This window comes from Stigmatopora argus, chromosome 19, assembly GCF_051989625.1.
Source record: "Stigmatopora argus isolate UIUO_Sarg chromosome 19, RoL_Sarg_1.0, whole genome shotgun sequence".
Classification (NCBI taxonomy): domain Eukaryota; kingdom Metazoa; phylum Chordata; class Actinopteri; order Syngnathiformes; family Syngnathidae; genus Stigmatopora; species Stigmatopora argus.
The window spans coordinates 4,542,679-4,555,360 of record NC_135405.1 but is presented as its reverse complement, the minus strand read 5'-3'; the positions used below and the strand labels follow the sequence as shown (position 1 = coordinate 4,555,360).

General features: G+C 39.2%; 1 protein-coding gene across 1 annotated transcript in view; it reads left to right on the top strand.

Moving 5' to 3' along the window:
- The window catches only part of LOC144064506 (kinesin-like protein KIF13B), a 47,209-nt gene extending 34,527 nt beyond the window's left edge, over positions 1–12,682 (top strand). The window contains exons 35-42 of the mRNA XM_077587118.1: positions 142–294; positions 946–1,023; positions 1,113–1,169; positions 3,017–3,116; positions 3,648–3,730; positions 7,981–8,043; positions 9,532–10,681; positions 11,795–12,682. Coding sequence (XP_077443244.1) covers positions 142–294; positions 946–1,023; positions 1,113–1,169; positions 3,017–3,116; positions 3,648–3,730; positions 7,981–8,043; positions 9,532–10,681; positions 11,795–12,039 — 1,929 coding nt within the window. The 3' untranslated portion in view covers positions 12,040–12,682. The remainder of the gene's footprint in view (positions 1–141; positions 295–945; positions 1,024–1,112; positions 1,170–3,016; positions 3,117–3,647; positions 3,731–7,980; positions 8,044–9,531; positions 10,682–11,794) is intronic.

Here is a 12,682-nt window from a genome sequence, read left to right as displayed (position 1 = left end):
CATCAAAACAACATAACTTGTTTTGGTAAAGGTCTAACTCGTCTAACTCCTGAGCAGCTAAATAAATAAAAAAAGGTGTGAATTATGATCCGGAAAATACAGTATTTTTCCTTTTATTGATTTGTACCTTGATTCACTCAGGATTTTCATGGGCCAGAGGACAGAGAGATGCTGGCCAGATTGGCCGCTAGCACAGATGATGACCAGTCAGGCGACAGTGAGGCAGCTATAGAAAAATATCTGCGCAGTGTCCTTGCTGTGGAGAACATCCTCACTCTTGACCGGCTACGACAGGTTGTTGCATACAGTGAACACAGCATATTAATAGGCTGACACCAATGTTCCCTCTAAATTTTTGTTTGTCCGGGCAGAAAGACAACCTCCCTGAGCGCACTGAGTACTGGTGTGAGCAACATCATCATTGCTCGCTATGGGCACACACCAGTATCACACCTGCCGTAAGCAGGTGTATGTCTACTACACATAAATGATTTAGTAATAATAAAATGTAATGATTAATATCTTTGAATGGGCGGCACGACGGATGAGTGATTCGCGCGTCACAGCTAAAAAAAAAAAAGGGATTTTATTTTGTGCGCTCCATATGATTTGCTGTGCGCAGAGAAGACGAGAGTAGTGCACAATTGCGCACGCGCGCAGCTTAGAGGGAACATTGGCTGACACCCATGAATAAACATGGTATCTATGAAGTAGTTTATATTACAGCTGTAGACAACACCTAGTATGATTGACCAAGTATTTAAGTACACAAATTGTGCAATTGTTACACCTCTGATAATAGAGAAAATCACTGCTGGGAATTTTCCTTTACTGTTGGTTAAATTATGTTTTAATATTTGGGTTAGGTAACTTAATTTGCTATATCCACCTGAGTTCACAATGGTATACATTATTGAAAAAATGATACATTTAAATTGTGTTTAGGAGGTAACTGTGAGAGAGCAACTAGCAATCAAAGGGAAAGCTCCCAGACGCTGCATCAGTTCACCAAACGTAAACCGGGTAAGTGAAGATGGTTTGAAGTGAAGTTTTCTCTGCTAACATTTTGTGATCAAAAGTGGTTCTTGATTCTTCTGCAATTCTCTACTCAGCTCTCAGCCAGCAATTTTGACATGTACTCTCCAGCTCATAAACCTGTTGATTTCAAGGTGAGAAGCACATTAATCATTCATTTGTTGTTGTTCCTAATTCAAGTTTGATTTTATCTCACCTCGAGGTGCACTGACGGGAGACTTGACCCTAAACAGCCAAATAGAAATCCTTATTTCTGTCTTCTGTAACATTTGACACATTCTCTTGCATTATATCACTGACCCAGCAAATTTAAGTTAAACAGGCTAATCTGTTATGAAGTCATTTCAAAAATTCATTTTTGACATCTAATCTCACTACCCCAAAATTCAATCAGTGCTTGTTTTATATAATATATGAAACTTTTGTAGGTTTCACTTACTGAGAGTTATAACATCAAACTACAAACTTGCAAAATAAATGTAATCTCGTGAATACATTCTTAAGGTATGCATTGACGACAATTTTGTAAATCATTGAGCCATTTATTTTCACAATTACCGTGGTACCTCTACTTCTGGAATTAAATCGGTTCCAGAATTTCTTTTCTTGGATTATTCGTAACTAGAGCAGGATTTTAAATGTAAACTCTCTCATGTGTTCTAATGTCCTCCAAAAAAAACCATTAAAAATGATCAAAGTGTCCTAATTTCATATAACCAATGTGAAAAACACAAAAATCTGAGAAATTTATATGATCATGTATTAAAATGAATAACAAGCATGCAAACAATTTTTTTATATTTGCGCAGTTGCATAAGTGTAAGGAGGAAGTAACGTTAAGTAACAGAAAAAGCAAACACGTACATAAACACATCTAAACAACGCCAAATTATGAATTCAAAACAACTTAGCATTAAATAGAAATAATCGATTCTGTCAGTGTATGTACTGGAATTTTCTTCTTCCATTCAAAGGAGTATCAGTCTATACAGCTCGCCATTACCGTATTTTCATGACTATAAGGCGCACCGCATTATAAGGCGCACCCCATTATAAGGCGCACCCTCAATGAATGACACATTTTAATTTTTTTCCATATATAAAGCACACTGGCTTATAAGGCGCCCTGTCTATTTTGGAGAAAATTTAAGACTTAAGTGCGCCTTATAGTCGTGAAAATACGGTAAGTACAGAGAGGCCATGCGAAAGAGTTGTCACTTTTAATGCTTGTGCTTCAGTAGTGCTTGTAAATGGGTTACAGCCTTAAAGCCTTGCAATATCAGTCATCACTGGACAAGAGGTCACACATCTTCATTTCATTAGAAAAATTGTGAGATAGCCAATAGGAGGGCAGAGAAGTGTCGAGAGAATTTCAGGCAGGACACCGTAACAATTTCGAAATGAAATAATGATATAGGAAATATGGGATGTTTTGGTAGATTTCGGGTTTCGGATATTTTCGTTTATTGGAACAGTAATTTGCATATCAAAGTGTTTCGTAACCTGAAAATTTCCAAAGTAAAAGCCGTCGTAAGTAAAGGTACCATTGTATTTTATGCAATTTTTTCCATTGGTGTTTGCCTGACCCCAGATTTTTTTCATGTTGATACTTGGAGGATGAAAGTTGATGGTCACCAAATGTCAGATCATGCCGTTGATTTTTTTTCTTTTCAGTACAATTTTTTGAAGGCTTAGAACTGGAACAGCCAAGTTACATTTGCACGTTATACTTTCCTCATTGTGGGCCCAACGTAGCATCAGGTTCTTGGTGTAAGTTTGCAGTGTCCGACTGAAAGTGGATTGTTTTTTCCCCACCACATGTTCTCACTGCTTCCCTAAATACACTTGATGTTCATCATTTATGCTGTAAATGTCATTGTGGACTAGTCAATAAATCTGTACAAACTGTCATCTTCATGTTGCTTAAAGCCACAAATGACACATCTCTACCCTTCTGTATTTGTGTTGTGTATCCGAGCAGGGCTGGGAGAGTCACCATGATCTCTCTATTGCTCCTGCTCCTCCTCAGTCCAGGCGAACAGCACCCAGCTCTATTTCATACAGCCTGAACCCTGAATCGGGTACATATTAATTTCCTCTTATTGTTTCTGGTGATGTCTTTGTTCTTCTTGTCACATCTTGTCTTTTTGTCGCACTCTGAAAACATTTTTAGACATCCAAATCTCCCGGTATTTCCGGAAATCTCCTTTTATTTTTTTGACAATGCAGACAACCTCTGTGTGGGCGGGCTTCGATTTATTTTCTCCGACCGTCACACAAGTTATCAGTCTCAGTCAGGAAAGTTTGCAATATGGCAAAGGATGAATCCTTCAGTAAGAAACAAAAATAGAAAACTCACTTGACAGCTGAAAATACTAAAGTATATATCACTGCCTAAATGCATTTATTATTCAGGTAAAAAATATTATAATTCATTTATTCACATTGAAAAGTTTGTGAAATTAAGAGGCCATGAGAGTATGTGTATGTATGGGGTAGGGTGGGGCCTCGGTTGCTGGGATTGGGGGTTGTTTAGGGATAAATGTCTCCCTGAAATGAGTTTTTTTTAACTACAATGTCTGCATATTTAGGCTCTTGTTTTCTTCTTCCAGTGAAGGCCATGCCACAACTCCTGATGTCACTGCTTTCTGGAGGCAAAGAAAATGGTGGAGACCAGGAGACTGTCGTTTATCAGGTAGTCACTTTATATGAGGATTCACTTTAATATTTAACCAGGAGTTTCACCTTCATAATCACATTTTTAATTTTGGAGATATATACCTTATGTTCACACCTATATGGTGAACTTAACCTCCTAGCGTCCACATGTGTGGACATCACATTTTTGGTTGTCACAAGACTACAATGTTAAATTTTGGACTACAAGGGCCTGGCGTCCACTTATGATGTTGAAATAATTTTTCTCAGACACTACATCATGTAAAAAGATAATTCTTTGTTTTTACACTCATCAGGTCCCAATTAGCCTAAAGAGAAAATAAAAATGCATGCCTTGCAAGAGTCTCAGTCTTAGGAGGTTAAAAGTTTAAAATCTTCCCCAAAGTGGACAGGGCGCCCAATCAGTTGGTGCACCTTTTGTATGCACTAAATTCAAGATTCTGTAGATGTCGCTGTATGACGCTGACCGCTTGATTGTCTGGGTGCTTTTCTTGCCGACGCGCTATATACTACCAAAAAAGTGGTACCTCGACATATGATCTTAATCCGTTCCGAGACTGAGATCGTATGTCGAGCTTTTCGTAACTCGATTGAACGGTTCCCATTGAAATGAACTAAAAACAAATTAATTCGTTCCAACTCTCTGAAAAAACACCAAAAACAGGATATTGGATTGGAAAAAATGTTTTATTTCTATTTCTTCTAATTCGCCATATATTGACAAAGTAACAAATAACGAGTGGTTTAATAGTAATAAAATGTGTTTAATAGAAGTAAAATTAGACGCATTTCTTTGAGGGTAGAGACATTGACATACACGGAGGCGGGGGGGGGGGGGGGTGTTCGTTGGGGACTATCCATGGCAACTCACTCGAACAAACAAATTTAAATGAACTTGGATGAATATATACAGACACTCAACATTTAATGTAATTTCACACAAAACTGAATTCTAATTTTGTTTTAATCTTTTTTACCTTTGTAATGGGTTGACTCCACCTGCACGTTCAGCTGGAGTCTTCAAAACGAACGCATCAAGAGTTGTTTGTTTTTGCCTCCCCTTCAAAATATTTCAAAAATGACACGCACAAATGTCATCACAATACGATAACGTGCGACCACTTGCCAGCTTGTCAGGGTGCCTCTTCTACAAAATCCGAAAACACTTGCCACTTCGCGAGCATGTCTTTGATATATTTTGGAGCCAGGGCCCCCGCCTCCTCGCTACTGAGTTCCGGCAACAAATGTTCACTCTCCTGGAGTTCGATTAAATCCTGTGTCATGAGTTTTTCGTGGTGCTCGGCGATTAGGTCATTCACATCTGCCTCGTTAACCTCCAGCCCCAAGGAATTTCCAAGCGACATGATATCATCCATTACAACAAGTTCATCATGTGCTCGTAGATATATTTTATACACGAAAGAGACTCAAAAAAGAGTGCCATGGCCACCTGGCTTGGTCGCATCTCGAAATTTTGATCGTATCTAGGGCGAATTATTCGATCAAAATTTTCATCGTATCTCGAGCATGTCGTAGGTAGAGCTGATCGTAGGTCGAGGTACCACTGTATAGTGTAAATGTAGACGTCCGGTAAGCCAAGTATGAACTCCGAGCTTGCTTTCATTCCGGGAGGCTTGACGAAGGAACTACAACAACATTGCCATAAACAGAGCATTCAAAACAAATGTCCCATGGTATACATAGTCATACAAAGACCGGCAGGTAGCGTCGGGCCAGTTACAATGTCAATGGATTGTGGATGCCTGGGCTAAAGTGTCGGCCAGCACTGTTTTTTGAGCTTTCACCAAAGCTGGCATCAAGAAGTGATGTTGAATGAACCCCTACAAAATGGCTACCCCTCAAGAGCAGGCGCAATGTGTCTAATGGTTTATTGAAATAAAATCAGATAGGCAGACTCAGCAAAATTACAGAACTAAGTATGGAAGAGCTCTACATCACGGCCGTCAATTCGTGTATGGCACAATAAATTTATGGAGACCGGGACAGTGTTAGGTAAAGGAAGGAGTGGGCGAACAAGAACATCGATCGTGTAAAGACGATGTTCTTGGCCGCCCACTTCTTCCTTTATTTAACACTGTCCCTGTGTCCGTAAATTTATTCTGCACGAATTGACGGATGTGATGGTGGATCTCTTCCATACTTGGTTCTGTAGTTTCGTTGAGTCTGCCTATGCGATTTTGTTTCAATAAACCATGAGACACATTGCGCCTTCTCTTGAGGGGTAGCCATTTTGTAGGGCTTCATTCAACATCACCTCTTTCACAAACAGAATCCCTGAAACACACAAATGCAGTTTGATAAAAACTTGAATAAACAGTGAATACAATAGAACATATCTGAATAAAAAAAATCTAATCAATTGCATTTTTAAGACATTTTTGAAATGGTAAAGAGACTTTATGGACACTGTATTTTTTTTATAGTCATAATGACAACTGAAATGAAAGCAATGTATTTTTGGGGTAAAAATGTAACTTATGTGCAGAGATGTTCATGAAACATCCGGTCAACCTATTGAGTCATCCACAACTCCAGTTTGGGAATTATAGCTCCGGTCGAGTCTAGTAGCATCACTTCCCTTATATAGTGCAAATGATAGATGGGTTTTGTGATGTGTTTCACAATGTGCTGTTTGTGATGAAAGCTGAGATTATTACAAACAGCCCCCACAGGGTCACACAGTGTTAAAGGAACGGTAATTGGAAGCAGGTGAGCCTTGTCGTGTTTCTGCTATGGAGACGTGACAGCGCAAGCTCTTCGCTGCAGTTAAAAAAACAGCACTCTAGTTTCTGATTAGCATCTTAAAGCACAGTCTGTGGCTTCCCTCTGTGGCCTACCGAGGGTAGCTAATCAAAGAAATAATTGTGCCATATTGTTCTAGTAGTGCACTGAAACTCATTTGCAGGTTGCTACTACATGGTTGAAATAGAGCCTCAAATGACCTGGGGACTTGATGGTGGAAAATTTGGTGTTTGTGTAGGTCATCACAAAAACAAAAAGGAGGAAAGTTGCACAAGTTGAAGATGAATATTGTTCATTTGGTACTCGGACGTTTCGTCGAAAGACGTTTGGTCCCCGGACGTTTAGTCGACCGGACGTTTGGTCGAACGGACGTTTGGTAAAACGGACGTTCGGTCGCCGGGTTGTTACTGTTGAAACCAGCTCTCAAAATTATAATCATGAGAGAGAGAGTGAGTTTAATATCTAAATATCTAATATCAAAATATCAACAGTAAACTCTGTCATAATTTGACAGCGAGCGAACCCGGCGACCAAATGTCCGTTCTACCAAACGTCTGTTCTACCAAACGTCCGGTCGACCAAACGTCCGGGGACCAAACGTCCGGGGACCAGACGTCTTTCGACGAAACGTCCAGTCGCGTGTTCATTTGATCAATTAATCGGTGTAATGTAGTATTAGCCTGTATAATTAATAGAACAGTATTATTCTCTTTAAACTGCTCAAGGTTTGAAAGGTGCTTTTCCAGTCTTTGTATAGATTGGCAGATCATACGTTATGCAGCCAAACTCACACTACAATTTTGCATGCTTACTTTTCCTGCTACTACTCTCCATGTACTGTTGGTAAATATATTTGTTTATCAATTTATGTTATGACTTGGAGTCTAAATCATTAAAAGACAGGAGAACAAAACACCTCAGATTGTGACATCTATCATGTGGCTTAATGAGACATTTTTTTAAGCAAATGGCAGAATAATTCATCAGCCAACAGCTCATGAAGAATGGCAGTACAAGAGAACTGAATAGTGATAAACAGTTGTGGTCTCAATTATCATTACACTGCAATTATCCTGATTGTTTCACTGTGATTGTCTGAGAAATCTGATAAACAAATATTTGTCTCATATCCCATCTTCCCCACTAATCACGACAGAAAATACATGTTTCTCTGCGTCAAACGCGAATATGCAGACCTCATTACGTGGATGAAAAGTGCAGGGCTGACAATGAAACAGATGGCCTGGTTATCTCCCTCCGCTTTCATATTCTTTGAGGCAGTGTAATTTCACAATCTGTTTTCGATCACATACTTTTCCTCACAGGCTTCATTTTGGTTTCACTGACTAACTGACGCTTGTGTTTTAATGTCTAGCTTTTTTGTCACCCCACTGTGAGTTAAATTGTGCTTTTTGTAAGATGCTGTCAATTGAGGAAATTGTGCAGGCCAGGAGACTCTATGAAAATGGGAAAAAAGCCATTAATTCTGCTACTCTGTTGCAGAATGTGCCTCGAATCATGGTACAGTCAGCCAGTGTTGAAGAGGGAATGAACAATAACCAGCAAGTAAGTGATTGTCTTCTCCAGAATTAAACATCTCTAGGAATTCGACTTTTTGGTATTATTCGACCATGTTTTGCATTGATGGCTAAATCTGTCTTTATGACATAAAAACAGATGTTTTCAGATACAAACATTAGCAACGTCGCCTTAGAAAGCTTCCAGAGTAAATGAGTTTGTCTTAGCTGATATTTTCCGAATTTTGCATGAAATGCAAATGATTAGTTGATCGGTTAGGAAGTTGAAATTTCAGTTTTTTCGTGTGTGACCTGATAAGGTCATTTCACCTCATTCACACCGGATTCTTCTGAATGCAAGTATTTGACTTGTTTGCAAATGGGAGCATGACAATTAGTGTAAATTTGCATAAGTCAACTATATCCATAAATATACATTTACTGTCAATGTTTTGACATCTATATACGCCGGTAATGTTTTAAGAGCTTTTTAAATTGAGTTTTTCTGGAAACTTAAAAAATGTGTCATCTCTTAGGCTATATTTCTTGTTTGTACTAAACTAAATTACAGGATTAACAAACTTGATAGCAAGGAGCATATTGGACAGTTTTACTTTTAAGTATTACATAACATTTTGACTTCACTTTGTGTTAAACAGAAGTGCATTATTTAAGTGTGACTATTTGTCAACAAAGATTTATAATCCCTACTTTCAAGTTTCACCAGTAAGGAGCTGCTCTACTTATTATATACAGTCATGCATCTCTCCTTACGAAATTAAATGGTTCCAGAACTTTTTTCGTAAGTTGAAAATTTCATAACTAGAGCAGTACTTTATATGTAATTCTCTAATTTGTTCCACAGTCCTCACACACCAACTAAAACCGTTAAAACTGGTCAAAATGTCCCAATTTTGTTAGGAAGATGTGAGAAACACACAATTGAGAGAAAATGGTCATGAAATTATTTATGTCTATTAATGGCAAACAAGAAGCTAATGATAGGCAACATAGAGAGACTGCACAAACACCTCGACACATCTAACAAACAGCATTAAGAACTCAAAAAACAACACTAACAACATTAATCAACAACAAACCGTAACGCGTTATGATTTCTTTGGAATGTAATTTTATTAGTCGCTACTGGTTCTTACCTGCTCAGTTTTAACGTCCCCTTCTGCAGTGCTGGTTGACAGACATTTTGAAAAAATAAACTATCCAAAGACGATGGCCTTTGACAACTTTTAAAAATGATTCTACAGTGCAACAAACAAATGTCATCAAGATAGGCGATCGCACGACCCGGGATGTGTTTTTAATTTTGGGGAGATTTCCTAACTTGGATCTTTTTCGTATCTCGAGGCACTCATTTGCTTTTGTAACCTGAAAATTTCGTAACTGGAGACATTCGTAAGTAGAGGTATGACTGTACTTATATACTAATTTGACTGCATTTACTGTAGCAATCAACCCACTTCAGATTTTCTCCTAGCCTTATCGCATCACTAACAACTGGTCACAACTTTCCTTTTAGATTCCACTTGACATTCAACCGGAGGGCTCCAGATCAGTACCTCTCCCTCCACCAATCATCCCAGAGACCGAAGACTCCAACCAGAGCTCAATGAGCGAGGCTTCAAGCGGTTACATTTCAACGAGCATCTCCACGGCGACGCTTTCAGATGTCTACACGTTAAGCTGGGACGTTTCCTTATCATCAGGCCACAAAGCCAACCTTCCAACTGCAATGGATGAAAAAGAAATTCAGGAGGGCCTGAGACTGCCCTCGCAGTCTGAAGGCGGTTCTACAGCAGAAGCTCAGGAGTTTTTCAAGGCTATTGAAAAGAACAATGACCTCCCCCTGTCTGAACCAAATGACAATCAATGCGATTCAAATCAGAGTGAAAAGGACCCAAATCCATCTCTCGTAGCTCACAAAGTTGAAAACACTTCTCTGTGTGATACGTCTAACATTCCAAGAATGCCAGTGTGTTTAGAGCAGGAATCAATGGCACCTGAACAATTACCAGACCGACAACAAACAGACTTAATATCAAATACCTCGACCTTAAGTGTTAAAATGAATATGGAAGAACACACTAAAGCAATTCAAGAAGAAACACAAGTGTCAGGTTTAAATGAACACGGCAAACAAGACCAGAGTGATCCTGCTACTGTTTCAAGCCAAATATCTTCAGATTTGCCTCCAATCTCACGGAAAGATTCGGATCCCCTAGATCTTTTCCAGGAAAAACTGCCTTTAAAGAGTTCTAGTACTACTGCAATCCCAGCTTCATCTACTGAGGAAGTCACACAAGAATCAACGCTTGACGCCGCTGTTATACCCAATGCCTCAACAACCAAATCTCCTGGAGCAGCAAGCAACCCTTTCAAGATTCAGAAAGTCCAGTCATCAGACCTCAAGTCCTTCCATCGTATACTTGGCGAGACAGAGGACAGTCCTGGCAGCGCTTCAAAATTGGACCCTAATTTAACTGAGCCCCTGGAACTCATCTTGGACTGCGAAGACGGAGAGACAGCTGCCGCTGTTCAGATTCCTGACTGGATGAAAGAAGGGGAATTTGTCACTGTAGGCACCAATAAAAGAGGCATCGTGCGTTATGTTGGGCCCACGGACTTTGCAGAAGGCATGTGGGTGGGAGTCGAACTTGAGGTCCCAGCAGGTGAGTGGAAATGGTCACCAACACTATGACTTTCTGCCTTTGCTTTTAGACTTGAGCTTTATAACAGTATGGACGAATATATGAAGGACAATTGGTAAAAAGTGAGAAAGGTGCACTTAGGGTTGCCAACGATCCCTTGAAAAATGGAATTGTTCTGTATCCAGAAACAAACGTATGCGTCCCGTATTGAGCTTACAAGGGATGGGCTTTGTCCCGTATTGTCAAAGAATTGAAAAATAGTGTCCGATTTTTTTGGAGCAAACTAATACTGGGAGGTTGCCCTTTAAGAATATGAAGGCAAAGGATTGCCTCAGCACTTCTGCTTTTTGACCAACAAGCATACGAGTATGACAATGACGATACAAAATCATGGAGGAACAAAAATTGATTTTTTTTCCATTACAAGTTTACTTTGCACTTTACTCTGCAGGTTTTATTTCCACTTTCTCCTACTGAATTAAAATGTTTTATATCAACCCTCAGGCCATTCACGTGGCATCTTTAAAGTGCCGTAGAAAATAAACTTTCACATAGTGCCGTCTACATCAATCGAAAGTTTTTTTTGACACTGATACATCACAGAAAACCGGAGATCTGATAGTTTTAATGTGATGCTAGATTTTTCTTTATCCGTTCATGCGTGCACTTGACTTTAGATGGCATTCATATTCCTGGGACTGACCGCTTAACTTAAGTATTTTCATGTATTTATTGGTATAAATAGTATGATCAACCCACTTCATATAGAATGTTGTGCTGAGAAAATTTATACGAAGATACTGAGGGCTTGTTAAACATTTAAATTAAGCAGGACAGATATTTACTTTGATTTTTAAAAAATAAAATAACTAGTGTTTGATCAGTTGCCCCTGACAAGTTGAATTTATCTTAGTGCTCTTCTAAAACTATACAGCCTTTCAAATTGTTGCCATTAATTTGTTAATTATTTCTTGGTCTTGTTCCAAGTGCTGATTGATCCACCCCTAACGATAAAAACAACCTTCCATCTGACTTGACAAACACGCACACAACTTATACACGTTAGCCATGTTTTTTCCAGATAAAAAAATGCTGCGATCTTGAATGTTTACTCTTTACATGATTCTTTACCAGGTAAAAATGATGGTTCCGTTGGGGGTAAGCACTACTTCCACTGCAATCCCGGTTACGGAGTCCTGGTGCGGCCAGACCGAGTGACCCGCGGTGGCGGCAAACGCCGCCGACATCAGCAGAAACGTCGCAGCGCTAATTTGTCCGGGTCCTCCCAGAACCTAGCCGCTCTCACGGCTCTCGCCAAAGGTGATGGCTCTTGTGCATCAGTATCTGCTAATAATGTAGAGGACCATAAAAGTTCTTGACAGGAATTTATGAAATTGTCATTATGCAATTTTGGGTTGGTTAACATCTACATGTCATATTTGATGTTGTCGAGATGACTGACCTTTTCCTAGGGTTGTAAATGTGCGGATGGAATCTATTTCACACAAGGGATTTTAATTCAATGCTTTTGTTCAATGACTCAATTTTAACAATGTTAAAAACACTAGTACACTGTTTTTATTTGTTTTGATATTTGCCAATGAAAGTAAGATTGTCCTTTTACATTTACTGTATTTTTAAAACCCAGGGTGGTTTCATAATGTTTTATTGCTAATTGTTTATTGATTATTTGTGCCTTGCCTTTTGTTGAAAAGTCATCATATGAGCCGTCTCGTAGTGTAGCAGTTCACTCACCTGACTATGGTGCGGGCAGGCTTGGGTTCGATTACCGCTGGTGGCGGTATGATTGGAGGAGCAGATGGTCGTTTGTCTCTCTGTGTGCCCTACGACTGACCAGTCTAGGGTGTAGTCTGCCTTTCGCCCGAAGACAGCTGGGTTAGGCTCCAGCAATGATTTAATATGAATGTCATCATATGAACTTGGAAATAACTTTTTACCTTACTTTGAGAAACCACAATAAAAAAATGCTACTAATAAACTGTCTGAATATTTTGTCAGTTA